Here is a 15107-nt window from a genome sequence, read left to right as displayed (position 1 = left end):
TCCATCCATAAGAAATCACACATCATTTTTTCCTCCTTAACTGGGAACCTGAACAAAGACATGTAATAGGAAGACATTGCACTCAACACGGACTTAATAAGAGTAAGTCGACCCCCTTTTGACAAGAACGCCTTCTTCCAACTTGAATGTTTTTTCGACATCTTGGAAATGACTGGTTCCCAAAAGTCTAAAGTCAAAGGCTTACCTCCCAACAGTACCCCGAGATATTTTATTGGCCAATCTTCTTTTTAACATCCAATTTCATGTGCCAGATCGAGTACTTCATTATCATCGAGATTAATCCCCAGAAGAGAACTTTTTTGAAAATAAATCTTCAACCCCAATTTGAGTCCGAATAATTTAATTATTTCCACTAGTGCCTTCACATGTCTTTTTGTTTGTACCAAGAACAACGTGTCATCTGCAAATTGAATATGCGAAACTTCGAATTTTCCTCTCCCCACCACTAACCCTTTTACCTCATCCAAATCCTTAGCCTTGTCAACCAACCTCCCCAAGGCATCAACAACTAAATTGAAAAGAAAAGGAGAAAGAGGATCTCCTTGACGAATACCTCTTTCCCCTTTTATCTTTCCCCTCGGTTTGCCGTTGATAAAAATCGAAAATGAGACATTTGACACACGCACCCTCTTATCCACTTCCTCCCATCTAACTCCAAACTCTTACTTATGTAACACAAAATCAAGAAATCTCCAGTCGACATTATCATATGCTTTTTCAAAATCAATCTTAAAAACCCAACCCGCCTTCTTCTTCTTGTGGTGCTCTTCAACAACTTCATTGGCAACAAGGCAGCAGTCCATAATTTGTCTACCTTTTATAAATGCACATTGGTTATCGGCGACTGTTTTGCTCAACACTTCCTTAACTCTGTTAGTCAACACTTTGGCTAAGATTTTATACAAACTTGTTGTCAAACTTATTGGCCGAAAATCATTGATCTTAATGGCATATTGTTTTTTAGGAATGAGGCAAACGTACGTTTCATTAGTAACGCCATTTACCACCCCTCCTTCGAAGAATTCAGCGAAAACTTTCATAAGATCCTCCTTAATCGTTTCCCAATTCTTTTGGTTAAATGCAAATGTGTACCCGTCAGGCCCTGGAGCTTTGGAACTATCACTCTCAAACACCGCCTTTTTAACTTCAATATCCGAGAAAGGAATCTCCAGTCCTTCCGCTTCAACCGTATCCAAAGGGCACCAGTCCAATCCATCCAAACATCCCCTATCCCCCTCTGAATTTCTATAACGATTCCTAAAATATTTGATAATGTTTTCCTCAATTTCCCCCTCGTTCGTAACCACTGACCCATTTTCCAACTCCCTTATCTACAATCGATCTACTCCTTCTGTTAGTCAACAATGAATGGAAGAATTTTGAATTTTGGTCACCTTCCCTCAACCATCTCAGTTTAGCTTTCTGACTCTCTAATTGGAATCTTTTAAATGCCACCTTTTCCAGCTCACATCTCGTTGCCCTTCTCTCGGATTGCAAATTCTCTGACCATCCTCCATCATATTCTAACTCATCCAACTGCTCTATCTTGGATCTCAACTCCTCATATTTGTCACCTACATCGCCGAATACCTCTTTATTACAACTCACAATCTGAAATTTCAATTTTTTAAGCTTTGTCATGAATTTATACCCTTCCCAACCTTGAATCACCCCTTCATTCCACGAATTCTGAACCAGGGCTTTAAAATTGTGATGTGAAAGCCAAACATTCTCAAATCTAAACGATGTCGGCCCCCATTTCGACTTATTTGTACCAAACATCATCGGGTAGTGGTCCGAAGTAATCTTAGGTAACACTGTTTGTCTAAAGTGAGGGAAAATATCCCTCCATCCATTAGTGAACATAAATCTGTCTAGTCGGCAACAAATTGGATCCGCCCTTAAATTTGACCACATGTACTTTGCATTCAACAGTGGAGGGTCATGGAGGCCTAGTTCTCCTATCAATCTGTCAAAACATAACATACTTGTGGTGGATGTAAGGCTGTTCATCTTTTCTTCGGTATTCCTGACCACATTGAAGTCACCTCCCAAGCACCATTTATCCTCGCAAATAGAACTCAAACCTGATAATTCATCCCAAAATCTCTCCCTATCTTGCGGCTTAACAGGTCCATAAATCGCCGAGAACCACCAACTGGTATCGTCAACACCCCAAATTCGAATTGAAACTGAAAATTCCCCTATCAAGTTATTACTAACCACAACCACCCTCGGATCCCACATGACTAGTATACCTCCCGCACGTCCTTCCGAGGGCAAAAAGAATCTGGACTTCCACAAAATAGTCACAAAACACTGATCAATGTGTTTTTTCTTAGTTTCCTGGATCACCACTAATTCCGGATTTGATTTCTGTATCACCGTTTGAACTAGTTCTCTTTTTTTTCACGTCACCCCCTCCCCTGATATTCCAAATGAGAATCTTCATAACAAAACCTCATGACCCTTCGAGGAAGAACCTCTTTCATAGTTATATTCACACCTCAATCTATTCATTTCCTTCTTCAACAGCACCGTCGCAAACTTCACATGATCCCCACAGTTACCCTCTTCCCGAGATAGCCTAATATCCTTAGAAGCCGACCCCTTCCTCACCGAATCAAGCTCTTGGAAATTTTCTTTCTCGTGACTCGACAATTCATCTACCCTCTCACCCCCTCCTCCTAACAGACCACTAGACAACCCCAATGCGTTGAAAGATGAAGGAAAAATTGAATGAAGCTTGAAGGAGTGATTTAGAAATGAGGAATGAAAATTGGTTAGTACCTGTCCCACAGCCGAATTAGCACATTCAAGTGGATTTGGTGCGGTAGTTGACTCCATCCTCGTCGGTGAGAACAATCCCTCCATCATATGTTCTTGTTGTTTGATATTCAAAGACTCATGTGACCGCAGCGATCTTTGACTATCACTGTCAGATAACTCGAATTCATTATCCAGCAAATCATCTTCTGATTCAGTAAGCTCCAAAGGTACTCTGTTCTCTGAGTCATATTTCCCACCATACATATTGTTGACATTGAAGCCGATAGCTGCATCATTCTTCTCATTTTCCCAGCAACTACCAAATGTCCGAGCAGTTCCTCCTGCAATAAACATTCCCATACTTTGGCAAAAATTGGTTATTTATGTCCTTGCACTCCCAATGTTTGTCCAACTCATCATTTCTGAATTCTGCTGCAACCTTCGGAACAACTTTGTTTAGGATTTTATACACTTTGGCCGCCTTTGCATGCATCGATTTATCCTTATGACCCCCTGAACAGCTGTCTTCTGGCTTCGAATCAGAAGTGCCCTGCATTTCTACCCCTTGCTGGCCACTGTCCCCGCAATTATCATTCACCCTCGTTGTTCCATTGTTCTTCGTTTGGTTCCCTAGAACCCTCGATTCTGCATTTCCTTTGACAGGACATGTTATTTCCTCCTCAGCTCCTCTTTGTGCCTTTAGAATGTTTCTGTTCCCCCATCCCGTCATTGTCCTCTTTCCATTAACCACTGCTTGTGCGAAAGTTTGTCTCTGATATTGCTCATATGCCCCCGAGTCAAAAGATTCAACCTGAATTTTTATCTCTATAACCGCTCCTCCCAATTGTGTAATCAACCTATTCCGAATAAACCCTCCTTCTAAACCCTTAACCTTAATCTTAGCCTTTGTATCTTCGTTAATTTCCAGCAAGCCTCCACAATGCTCCCCAATGACATGGAAGGTATCCTTTGACCAAAGGTTCCAAGGTAGTCCAAAGATTGAAATCCAACTGTTGCAACACTTCAGTACTGTGGGGACCCGGACGCTAATCAAGTTCTTAATCATCATTGGGACTAATTAATCAATTATAAAACAGGGTCTAAAAATTTTTCTTTTTAAATTGCGGAACGTAGTGAAATAAAACATATATACATCTCCGTATATCAAATACAAATCCTGTATTACAAAACATTTATTCAAACTAGAGTTTAACAACTAATATCAAGTGTTTAAACTCTATCTCAGATCAAAGTCCGAACTCTCCACTCTAACTCGATCTCTCCTCATCTCCTCAACCCTGAACCTGTCCCACCTGTTGTCATGCACACATACAAAACAAGACCACAGCCGGATAACTCCGGTGAGAATAAATCCCAGTATAAACAATGTAACATGCAATCATATAAAAACATATATAAAAGCATATAATAACAATCATTAACATGTAATAGCTCAACCACATGAATGATAAGAAACTAAAATCAACTAGTCATATCAGACTCGACTCAACAACATGTCATCTCAGACTCGACTCAACTCTAACCTAGGGATCCCGATGTCTGGATATTTACAAATATATCGAATCTCAGTCGATAGGAATGAATCAACTCCTAAATTGCATCGATATAAATCATATATCCAGTGTCTGGGCGAATCAGCCTCAGAAGTGACGAATCAGTTAAGAATTATGCGAATCAGCAATGTCTGGGCGACTCAGCCACAGAATTGACGAATCAGTCAATGATTCGACGAATCAGTCTATAGCTAGACGAATCAGCCGATAGCGAGACGAATCAGTCTATAACCAGACGAATCAGCCGGTGACTAGGCGAATCAGCCTATGACTCAACGACTCAGTAGTCAATACATGCATTCAGTATCTAAGCAAATCAGTCGATGACTAGCGAATCAGCAGTCATTACATGCAGTGGCTATAAATCAATAGACAACAAACATCAATATCATCAATTACAAAAATCAATGTAATAAACTAAGTATGTGATTTAGGTAAACTCGAGTCAAACCTTCCTCGAGTTGTGCAATCCCAACTCAACATTAATTTATACCTGTCACTCTGATACTCTAACTCTGTCGAAGTCTCGAACCCCAATTCCTGTCAATTAATCAATCTGATAATACGATATCGAGGGTACGATATCAATACACCACTCAATCAATACTGGATATAATCAGAATTTACTCAAATTCTGTTTCAATATCATAACGTCATAATTTCCAATATATCCAGCACTACTATATTAGTCAGATATCAATCCAAACATCTCATAATCAAGAACAACTCAAATTTGATATCATATCAACTCCAAAATTCATAACAATTCCATATGGTATTTATTCTTCAGTCCAGTTCCGATTATACGATGTCTAATATGCCAAGAACATCATATATGAATCATATCAGATTCTGACAATACCATAATTTCAGAACATATTAAAACGTAGCAAAACTTACGTCCAGTTGTAGCCTACGTCGATAGGAACTCAGTACCGCAGTCGGATTCAAAATCGGACGGACGGATTTCTCACAAAAGGTGTAAGGATTTTTCGTAACTTTTCTGAAGCTTTTATCGTTCTTTTCTCGATTCTGTCCCATTAAATCTGAAGACTTACGTTTATATACATCCCAATTGCATGCCAAGCCACGCATCTTATTTTCAAACAATTTAGGCGGCGCTCGGGCGGTAAGAAAGTATCGCTCGAGCGCGGCACTTTCTGTCCGGATTCGTATCTTATTTTTCATTGGCGCTCGGGCGGTAGTTTTCTACCGCTCGGGCGCCATACTTTCTGTCCGAGCATTTTTCTTATCACATATTGGCGCTCGGGCGGTAATATTCTACTGCTCGGGCGCCACAAGTTCTGCCCGAAAATCACATAAATCATATGTGTTAACCAATTTGGTCTCGGAGCGGTCCAACTATACTCATATCCATTCATAATCAATAAATCATCTCAGATTACGGTAATCAAATTGTTGGGCATTACAAGTACCCTATCTCCCGTGTTAATATCCATCCTCCATTCCTCAAACTCCAAAGTGACCCCATTCTCAAAGAAACCTCTTTTCAACTTAATGAAATAATTTAAATCTTCCGAGCTCATTGGCCACCACACTGGCTTGTTTTCTTGAAAGGGAAATACCTTAACCTGTTTATTGATAGATTTCCCAAGGACGTGTTGAACCAGCTCCCAGGGAATGTTCACCCTACCTTTGGTAATCACAATTGCTTCATGCCACTTAATCTCCATCATTTGCTTACCACTATCCTTCGTGTCTATCAACTTTGTTAAATTCAAATCCCTCTTTAAAGCTCCGGCCTCTTGTTTAGCTGAATTGTTTCTCAGCAGGTGATTATCATGGACTAACCCAGACGTAAGACCCTTCCTCTGATAATTTCCGGCCAACAATTTCCCCAATGTAAATGAAATCTTCTTCCATCCCCCTGAGTTATATCCGCTGGGCACAATAGTACTTTGCTTTCTTCCGTTGTAGCTGAACTTTGACACCTCAATAAACATTCCGCGTTTGTTAGCAAATTGTTGCACTGTGAATACCGCTGTTTGTCCCCTGAATCGATGGAACGCCGTTTCTGGAGAAGGGTAACTGACGAATGCATCGATTCTTTGACTTATCCAACGCGCTTCTTCTCTGCCAAAGTCCATCATGTAACTCGTCTTTCTGGTTCTTTCTTCCCACCAGATCGATCTTCCCCCGAAACCCAACCGCAATCTGAAAACCTTTTGTTCAATGTGTATAACTTCATCACAACCCTGTTTAAGAGGTAATGTTTCCTTTTTCCCATTCGTCATTTTGACGACAGCTGCGAATCCGATCGAACGAGGTGACCACCGGTTATCGATTTCAGCGCTGGTTGTGGAGAAAGGTATACAAACGACGGGCGAGTAGGAACTCGAATCACTTGTTTCAAGGTAATCCAACCCTTCTTGTTGTGTATAACCTTTGGCTACCAAACGTGCTTTGTATCGATGTAAGGTTCCATCAGCTAAGAACTTGGCTTTGTAAATCCATCGACAACCAACTAGTATTTTCCTTGGTGGTAAAGAGACCACAGTCCATGTCTCATTCTTTTCCAGAGCCTCCAGCTCTTCAACCATAGCTTGTCGCTACTCAGGAATCAAGGCAACTTGAGAATAATGATGAGGTTCAAAAACAGAGGAAATGTTATGAACAAAAGATTTATATGAAGGAGAAAAATGAGAAGTCCCAATATAGGAGACAAGAGGGTGAGCAGTAGAGCTGTTGGTGGAAGGAGGGAGGAAGTAACATTGATAGTCAATCAAATACAAGGGTTTGGTACGAACACGAGATTGTTTGTTGGTTGGTGGACTAGGAGTATTGAGATGATCGTGAGGGACAAGAGCTTTATGAGAAGGCAACACTTGGTCCGAAAAAAAAAACTTGAATCACTGGAAAAATATGAATCATCTTTACAGAGTAAAATATGTTCATAAAAAACATCCCTAGATATATAAATGTTGTTAGTAGTAAGATCTAAGAGTTTATATCCCTTGTAGCCGTTGGGATAACCAAGAAACACAAGCCGAATTGCCCGAGGAAAAAACTTATTTGTGCGATGAATGAGGAGGGTTGACCCATAGCATAAACACCCAAAAACCTTCAAGTGAGAATAAGATGGAGCTTTGTGATAAACACTCAAAAGGTGTCCTGTGAGAAAGAACAGGAGAAGGGGCTCGATTAATCAAATAAATGGCTGTAAGAATGCAATCTCCCCAATACAATAAAGAGACATGAGATGAAAATAAAGTGCTCTTGCAACGTTCAAGATGTGTTGATGTTTGCATTCAACCACTGAATTTTGTTCAGGTCGTTGAACACAAGAATGGAAATGAACAATGCCTTTGGTCTGAAAAAATGTGGAGAAGTTTAACTCCGAGGCATTATCTGAACGTACAACTTTAATGGGCTTATTAAATTGAGTATGAATAAGCTCACAGAAAGTGGGAAAAACAGTAATAGCTTCAAACTTAGTTTTTAAAATAGCTTCAGACTTAGTTTTTAAAAGGTAAACCAAGTAAAACGGTTATGATCATCAACAATATTCAAGAAATATCAAAAAACTTCCACACTAACAGGAGAAAGAGGTCCCCAAACATCTATGTGAACCAAAACAAAGGGATTTTTAGAAATGGAGCCAGTAGATGTAAAAGGCAATCGTTTTTGCTTGGACATATGACAAATAGAACAGTGTGATACATCATTGACTATGGGATGAAAATGTAATTCGTGACCTACAACAGAAAGTTTTTTAAGGGATGGATGTCTCATTCTAAAATTCCAAAGATCTGTTTTATTGGAAGAAACTTTACAAATTGTTGGTGTGGATATAGCTGTGAAATCAGTGAAGACATATAGATTGCCAATGCATCTACCCATCCCAATCACTTTCTTGGTTGTTGGATCCTGTATAGAACAAGAATTAGAAACAAAGGAGACTAAGCAAGAAGTCTGGGCAGTAAGTGAACTGATAGACAAAAGATTAAGGTGAAATTGAGGGACTAGCAAGACATCTTGCAAGACAAGGACATAGGACAAACAAACCACACCAATGTGCGTGGCTTGGAGTGAGGCTCCATTTGGTAATCTCACAGATATAGTACAAGGTTTACAAGATTTGAATGAAGACAATGCACAACAAATATGATGAGTAGCTCCTGTGTCTAGGATCCACTTTGAACTCACGGTGTGAAAGTGTGGGGAAGAAAGAAGTGTACCATGGAAGCATGACATAGAAGGTTCTTCTTGCTGCTGAGCCTGAGCAGAGACAGAGCCAAGGCGAAGTTGTGCAGTAAGGAAAGTAAGAAGTTGCTGGAATTGGCTCGGAGTTAAGCTATCACCCAACTAAGATGTAGATTGGCTAGAGGTATCAGCACATCGAACTTTAACACCATCGTGAGGAGCATTGACAGCATTAATTTGACCACGTGACTGTTGTTGCTAAAACCTTGGATGACCAGGAGGTTATCCATGAAGCTTGTAACACTTATCCACGGTATGACATGTGTAATGACAATGAGAACAAATGAGTTTGTTTGTCAAATTTACCGCCCTTCAGATTAAAAGAACTTGAACTCTTTGTCGCAATTGCATTTGAAGAGTGAACTACTGTGATTTGAGACAAGTTCTGATGTATAGAGCGTTGATGTTCTTCTTGTATAACCAGAGAGAACGCTTTGGAAATTACAGGCAGGGGATCCATCATAAGAATCTGTGCACGGATCTGAGCATATGAATCATTGAGTCCCATCAGAAACTGAAGTACACATTCATGATTTTGGAAATTCACACGTTGTTTCATAGATCCACAATGACAAGGAGCTATAGGTTGAAAATCCTTGAGCTCATCCCAAAGAGTGCGCAGACGAGTGTAATAAGCACTAATATTCATTGAACCTTGATGAAGATCCGTGAGTAGCTTTTTGATTTGAAAAATGCGCAGAGCGTTGCTCTGAAGAAATCGATCTCTGAGATCGATCCACATTTCCGATGTTGTAGGAATATAAATCAGACAATCGGCAACGTCGCGTGAAACCGAATTGTGTATCCAAGAGATGACCATACTGTTGCAGCATATCCACGCACCATACAACAAATCATCAGGTGGTGGTGGTACAATTGTGCGATCAACAAAACATAGCTTGTTCTTCGCGGTTAACGCCATAATCATAGCTCGATTCCGAGTATTAAAATTGTTACCAGTGAGTTGTTGAGACACCAAAGCTAGACTTGGATGATCACCATTTTGAAGATAGAAAGGACTACTGGAGTCTTCAACATGATTTCGAGACACCAGAATAGAAGATTGAGCTGCTTGATTATTGGCTTAATTCCCCTTCGCCATGGAAAACGACGCTAGAGAGCAAAAGGCGAAATCACACAATTTCTAGTGCTCTGACACCATATTACAAGTAAAGAGTGATCGAATTGATCGAAAATCGTCGTTCTCATTGAATGAAGAAGTCGCTTTTATATACAGTACAAGAGACGAGTTTATTCTAGAGTGTGTGTGTATTCTAGTGCCACGTGTGTTCTCATCCAAATATATATCTAATATCAAATATTATAAATCAATAAACAAAGTTATTACAAGATGTTTGAAGAGGCTAATTAGCTCATCCAACCAACCTCCAAGATAACTCTAAACAATGTAATCTATCCAAAAAAATTCCATTCGAAAGCATAACTCGATGTAATAATAGTTTTTCTAATGTTTACCATTAAGAATACCATCAGCACCTTGGGCAGGTACAGAAGTTGATATAACTCATAAACATTGAAAAATCAATGGTCCCATTAACATTACTTCGGCCTCGAAGGAGTTGGGGAAGATGGAGGTTTTAATTCTGGATACTGCAAAAAAAAAAAAAAAAAAAAAAAAAAAAAAAATCTAGTCAGTAGTTGTCCAGCATCAAAATTTATGAAACAACTTTTCATTTCATACATAAATAGAGAGAATGTGTGATTTCATACATTCGGGTATGGGGATGATGGTCGTGAACGTCCTTTTGACTGCATTGCAGGACTAGTGGAACCAAAATCTTTATCATCGATCTTTTTACTACTGTTCTTGACACTGGAAGGTGCAATAGAGGTCGAGTCGCTGATATTTTTATCCTGTCGTAGTATCCCTTGATTTGTTTCGAGTTGGTTAGACAGTATGGACCTCTTCTTTGGGTAGATGTGAACTGATGTAGGTAGGAGAGTTTCCTGTATTTCCTGCAAAGGCAGTATCCAAATGGATTAGTAAGTCGTCTAATGTAATTTGTTGCACATGATTGGCAGTAGAAGATAGTTCCCAGACTCGTATATCATATGTAATCAGTAATTAAAAATGTATTGTCATAGTAACACAAATTCATGTTTTTTTTTTTGGTGGGCAATATGCAAACAAGAAATGAAAAAACTTTTTCGTGCTATAGGTTGCCAAGATTCTCAATCTTTTACATCTCGATAATGATTTTTGAATTTAAGATTCTCATTTCCTGAGTAGCCAAGACATAATGATCGATCAAGAACCTCTTCAAAATTCAATTTAGCATTGGAATACAAAATAACAGACAAAAGATGTACCTAAGAACGAGAAAAAAAATGTATACCTGCCATCCTTTCTTGCCCCTAATGCCTCCCCTTACAGCGTAAGCTTCTTTAAAACCATTTTTCACCAATAACTCAGCAACTTTGATTGAGTTACCGTCAAAACTACCTTACACATGAAAGAATCAATATAAGTTAGTATAAAAAAGATGTAATACTTGTTCTTGCTAGGCAGATAAATCCCATGAGTTATCCTCTTCATCCCAAAATAATTTGGACAAAGAAACACAACACTGCAGCATAATAGTAATGTTAAAACCAGTGAATTAATTTGCATTTCTAATTAACAATTCTTTCACTAATTTCTGGACTAGAAGTTGCACCTTCAAGATTCTAACAACAGTGAGACATACATAAAGATTTTACTGGAGTTTGTTGGTACGACAATAATTTCATAAAACATCAACATAAAACGGTGTTTGCTACGCGGAATCATGCTAGATATTGTCTTTTTTCCCCTCTTCTTTAGAAACAAAAACAATGAAACTGAGGCTCTCAAACAGCAACCACAACGAAAAAGAATCACCAAAGCTTACTTGTCTATAACACAAACAGTAGCATTTGCAGGCTCCTCAAAATTCTTCGAAACAGTCTTCACAAAACCATCTTCATCTCCTAGGCGAAACTCAACCTGGAGCACAGTCTTGTTCAAGATTTTCAAATTGGGCGAATTCAAGTACGCCAAACTCTTAGGGTCCCTAATATCTAAGAGCTGACAGCTGGGGTCATCCTGCAGCTTCCGAAACGCATTAATGGCGGATATGAACTTGTACTTTTGCAAATACTCCTCAGTCAAAGGGATCGCAATAAGCCAAATGAATAAAACCGAGGGGACAAAAAACGGGTACTTGGTGAAAAAGTCATCAATCGAAATCACAACCGATTCCAAGTTAATCTTGTTCGATACTTGTTCAGGAGCAGCTTCGGAGGCAAGGCAAGAAAGTGGGAAAGGGAATGCAAGAATAGGAAGGAAAATGTGGGGATTTATGTTAACCAGACTTGAAATGACGAGGTGTGCTCTCGAAGATTGTTGATTTGGGACATTTTCTTTCGTGGTGGGAAGGGGAGGGGGATGCTTTCGGGGCAAATGAACAGAAATTGGATTGAAATTGCATACGGGGGAGTGATTGAAAACTGAAATTTGGGGTTTACGGATTGGATTTAGGGATTTCAATGGATTTTGGAGAGGTGGGGAAGCTGCCGCTGAGGGGAATTGGGAGATAGACGCCATTGACAAGTGAGGTCAGTGGAATTGAACACAAAATTCTTTCCGTCAAATGTTTATCTATTGTGGTAATAAATATTAATATCATGATTTTTTTTTATTTTTTTTTTTGGGTAAATTGCTCATAAATTCCCAAACTCAAACTCAACTTAACCCAAACTCCCTACACTTCAAAAACTTTCTTTTAACTCCCTAATACATTAAAATATACAAAAATACACTTATTCCTATTTTCAGTTTAATTGATCCTCACGCTTTCAAAATGGTATCAGAGCTTTAGGTGGATTTATTTCAAACACAAATTTTATTATTACTAGTAATTAATTGTATGAGAAAAATAATATTGAAAAAATTATGAATACGAACTTCGATTCGAGAAAAATAATTTACAAGGAATATTCCAGAATTTTGGAATATAAACAAGTGAATCTAACTATTTTTAGATATCAGAAAAATAAAGAGAAGCTACTGCACCCTCAGGTAAAATCTTGGGTAAACTTATGATTCAAACAAATAAGTTTCTGGAGATATTTCCATATTCCTCTAAGCTCTCTTCATATCTTAGAGAAATTCATAAGACAGTACAAGATTATGGCAATATGGTATATTTTGTACCACAACGAGTTGACAAAATCCTTGAAACCGAGGAAGAAATTCTTAGAATATTAAAGGATATTCAAATAAGAATTCAGAAACTGAAACACCACCTGCTATAACCTGGTCATCTTCTCAAGAACCACCCAGGGAAAGTGTGGGATCTCAGATTGTAAACATGAGAGAATCTCAATCTAATTTCCATACTGGTGGAGGATCACACCCAGCAGGGACAAGGGTAAGGAGAAATCAAATTCCTTTGCACCAAACACCCTATGGGAAAACTGTTTTGGATCCTATACATCCTTACGGGGTTATGCTTAACCTTGATGTATTAGACTTCAAAAACAGAGAATATCTCATAGATGATTGGACATCTGCTATGAGAATTGCAGCAGGAACACTCGATCTCAACAAAGAATGATTCATTAAACTGTTGGAAATGAGTCTTATGGGATCAGTGAAAATTGCTTGGGACATGACTTCATTAGACATGAAGGAATCAGTCCTAGCTGGTGAATCTCTTAGTGAGATCGCTGGAAAAATGACTACCCTATTTAAAGCACACTTCATAGGGGTAGACTATTTCAACAGTCAAGATACAGAGAAGAATAAGAAATATACTCAAGCTCTGTATAGTGTGGAATTACATGATATATGTTTGGTGGATGAATATATTATGTTATTCACTAAATATAGATGGAATTCAGGAGTCGAAGAAGATATAGCTATGCAGCTTTTCTTCGCAAAAATGCCGAGTCCTTGGAGATAAATGCTCAATAGGGAATACGTACCTGGAAATCCAGATACGTTGGCACGAAGAGCCTCTTTCCTCAAAGGAAAGTTGGCAGAATGGTGCCATATGGTAGCATTACAAAAGAATTACAAACGCTTAAGGGGTATCAACAAAATAACTCCTTTGTATTGTAAGGAAAATTATCTTCCAACAATTATTGGAAGTAAACCACAGAAGCATAAGAGGAAAAGTTTTAGGACTCATCCTTATGCACGAAGTGGAAGAAGTTCTTGGAAACCAAGAACTGCATGGTCTAGACAGAAAGCTAGATCTTATAAATCTGGACAAAGAAGCGGACCATCGAGGAGTAGGATATCATCCCAAGCATCGAGTACATCTCGAAGCACAGGAAGAACACCTACCAAGAAAACTTTCAGAAGAGCTCATACTCGGGCCAATGAAAGTTTCAAGGACTGTAATTGCTGGACATGTAGAGCAAGAGGTCATATCTCGACCAACTGTACAGAAATGAAAAAAGAGGTATTAAACGCTTTGATCCTACCCCGGATATTGAAGAAGCAGTTTATTACCAAGATATTATTCAAGTATACCTATTTGAGGACATCGCCTCAGATGAAAGTATATATGAAGAAGAAGAAGTCTTAAGTCAGGAAGAATCTGATGGAACAGAATCGGAATCTGACTGAAGACGAGGTGTTTCGACACGAAACACATGAAGATCTATCTGGGTTTTTCAGCCAGACAACAATATCTAACATTGTTCAAAGAATCATGATAGAAAATCCGAGTCTACAGAGATATCAAGGTTTCTCTGCAGGATAGGTAGAAAAATTCTTAGGAAGTCTTGGCCTAAGAAACAGAAAGCATCATCTAATCTATAAAATATCTAGAAGGGAAATGGCAATCCCGATGGAACTTACAGGAAATAGAATGGAGATGCAGTTAATTGCTTCCGAAGAAATTAAGGAAGAATTACAAAAACTCAAGATAGAAGTAGCAAGGACTATGTCCTGGATTCATATTGGAGCAATCCAGATTATGATAAAAGCTACTTTCAAAGAAGGGATAGATTCGCCTATTGATATTGCTATATGCGATAAAAGAATGGGGAATCTACAAGATTCAGTACTGGGAACAATCTCAGGAAATCTCTGTGCGGGAAATATTGTAGGAGTAATCTATCCAAGGATAGCCTACAACTTGGCAGATCGAGATTTCAGCCGAGCCTTCACATTGCATCAGAACTTCAAGGAAAAAAGGCTGATGAAAGAAGGTAATAGGCCATATTCTATTACATATCAAATTTCATATGCTCTGTCTAATACACATCATTCTGAACTGTTTGAAATACTTGAAATATTCGGAAAATTTGCTCAGGCAATTTATCCAGAACGAGTAGAGTTTCCATTAATACAGGAAACAGATATCCAAATACAAGACAAACCGATTCTACAAAGGAATCAAAGTCTTAGATTGGAATCAAGAAGACTATCTTTTCAGGGAGATAGAATAACAAATTACAGGTGGGGAAAAACGCCTGTCATAGAAACCCAACAGGAGCCAAAAAGTTTTTCTACAATGGGAAAAC

At 38.7% G+C, this 15107-nt stretch overlaps 2 protein-coding genes across 2 annotated transcripts; both read right to left on the bottom strand.

Moving 5' to 3' along the window:
• Positions 1-7901: 7901 nt before the first annotated feature.
• On the bottom strand, positions 7902-9510 carry LOC140842945 (uncharacterized). Its single transcript, XM_073211150.1, has 3 exons — positions 9010-9510; positions 8391-8690; positions 7902-8252 (listed from the first exon to the last, which is right to left on the bottom strand). The coding sequence occupies exons 1-3, from the start codon at positions 9508-9510 to the stop codon at positions 7902-7904; spliced, it is 1152 nt and encodes a 383-aa protein (XP_073067251.1).
• A 383-nt stretch (positions 9511-9893) lies between these two features.
• Positions 9894-12212, bottom strand: LOC140803164 (rhodanese-like domain-containing protein 4A, chloroplastic). The gene is made up of 4 exons (XM_073158876.1): positions 11480-12212; positions 10946-11048; positions 10320-10565; positions 9894-10199 (listed from the first exon to the last, which is right to left on the bottom strand). The coding sequence occupies exons 1-4, from the start codon at positions 12172-12174 to the stop codon at positions 10149-10151; spliced, it is 1095 nt and encodes a 364-aa protein (XP_073014977.1). The 5' UTR covers positions 12175-12212; the 3' UTR covers positions 9894-10148.
• Positions 12213-15107: the final 2895 nt, after the last annotated feature.

The sequence above is a fragment of the Primulina eburnea genome, chromosome 10 (assembly GCF_022965805.1).
Source record: "Primulina eburnea isolate SZY01 chromosome 10, ASM2296580v1, whole genome shotgun sequence".
Lineage (NCBI taxonomy): Eukaryota > Viridiplantae > Streptophyta > Magnoliopsida > Lamiales > Gesneriaceae > Primulina > Primulina eburnea.
This window is presented reverse-complemented; position numbering and strand designations above follow the sequence as displayed.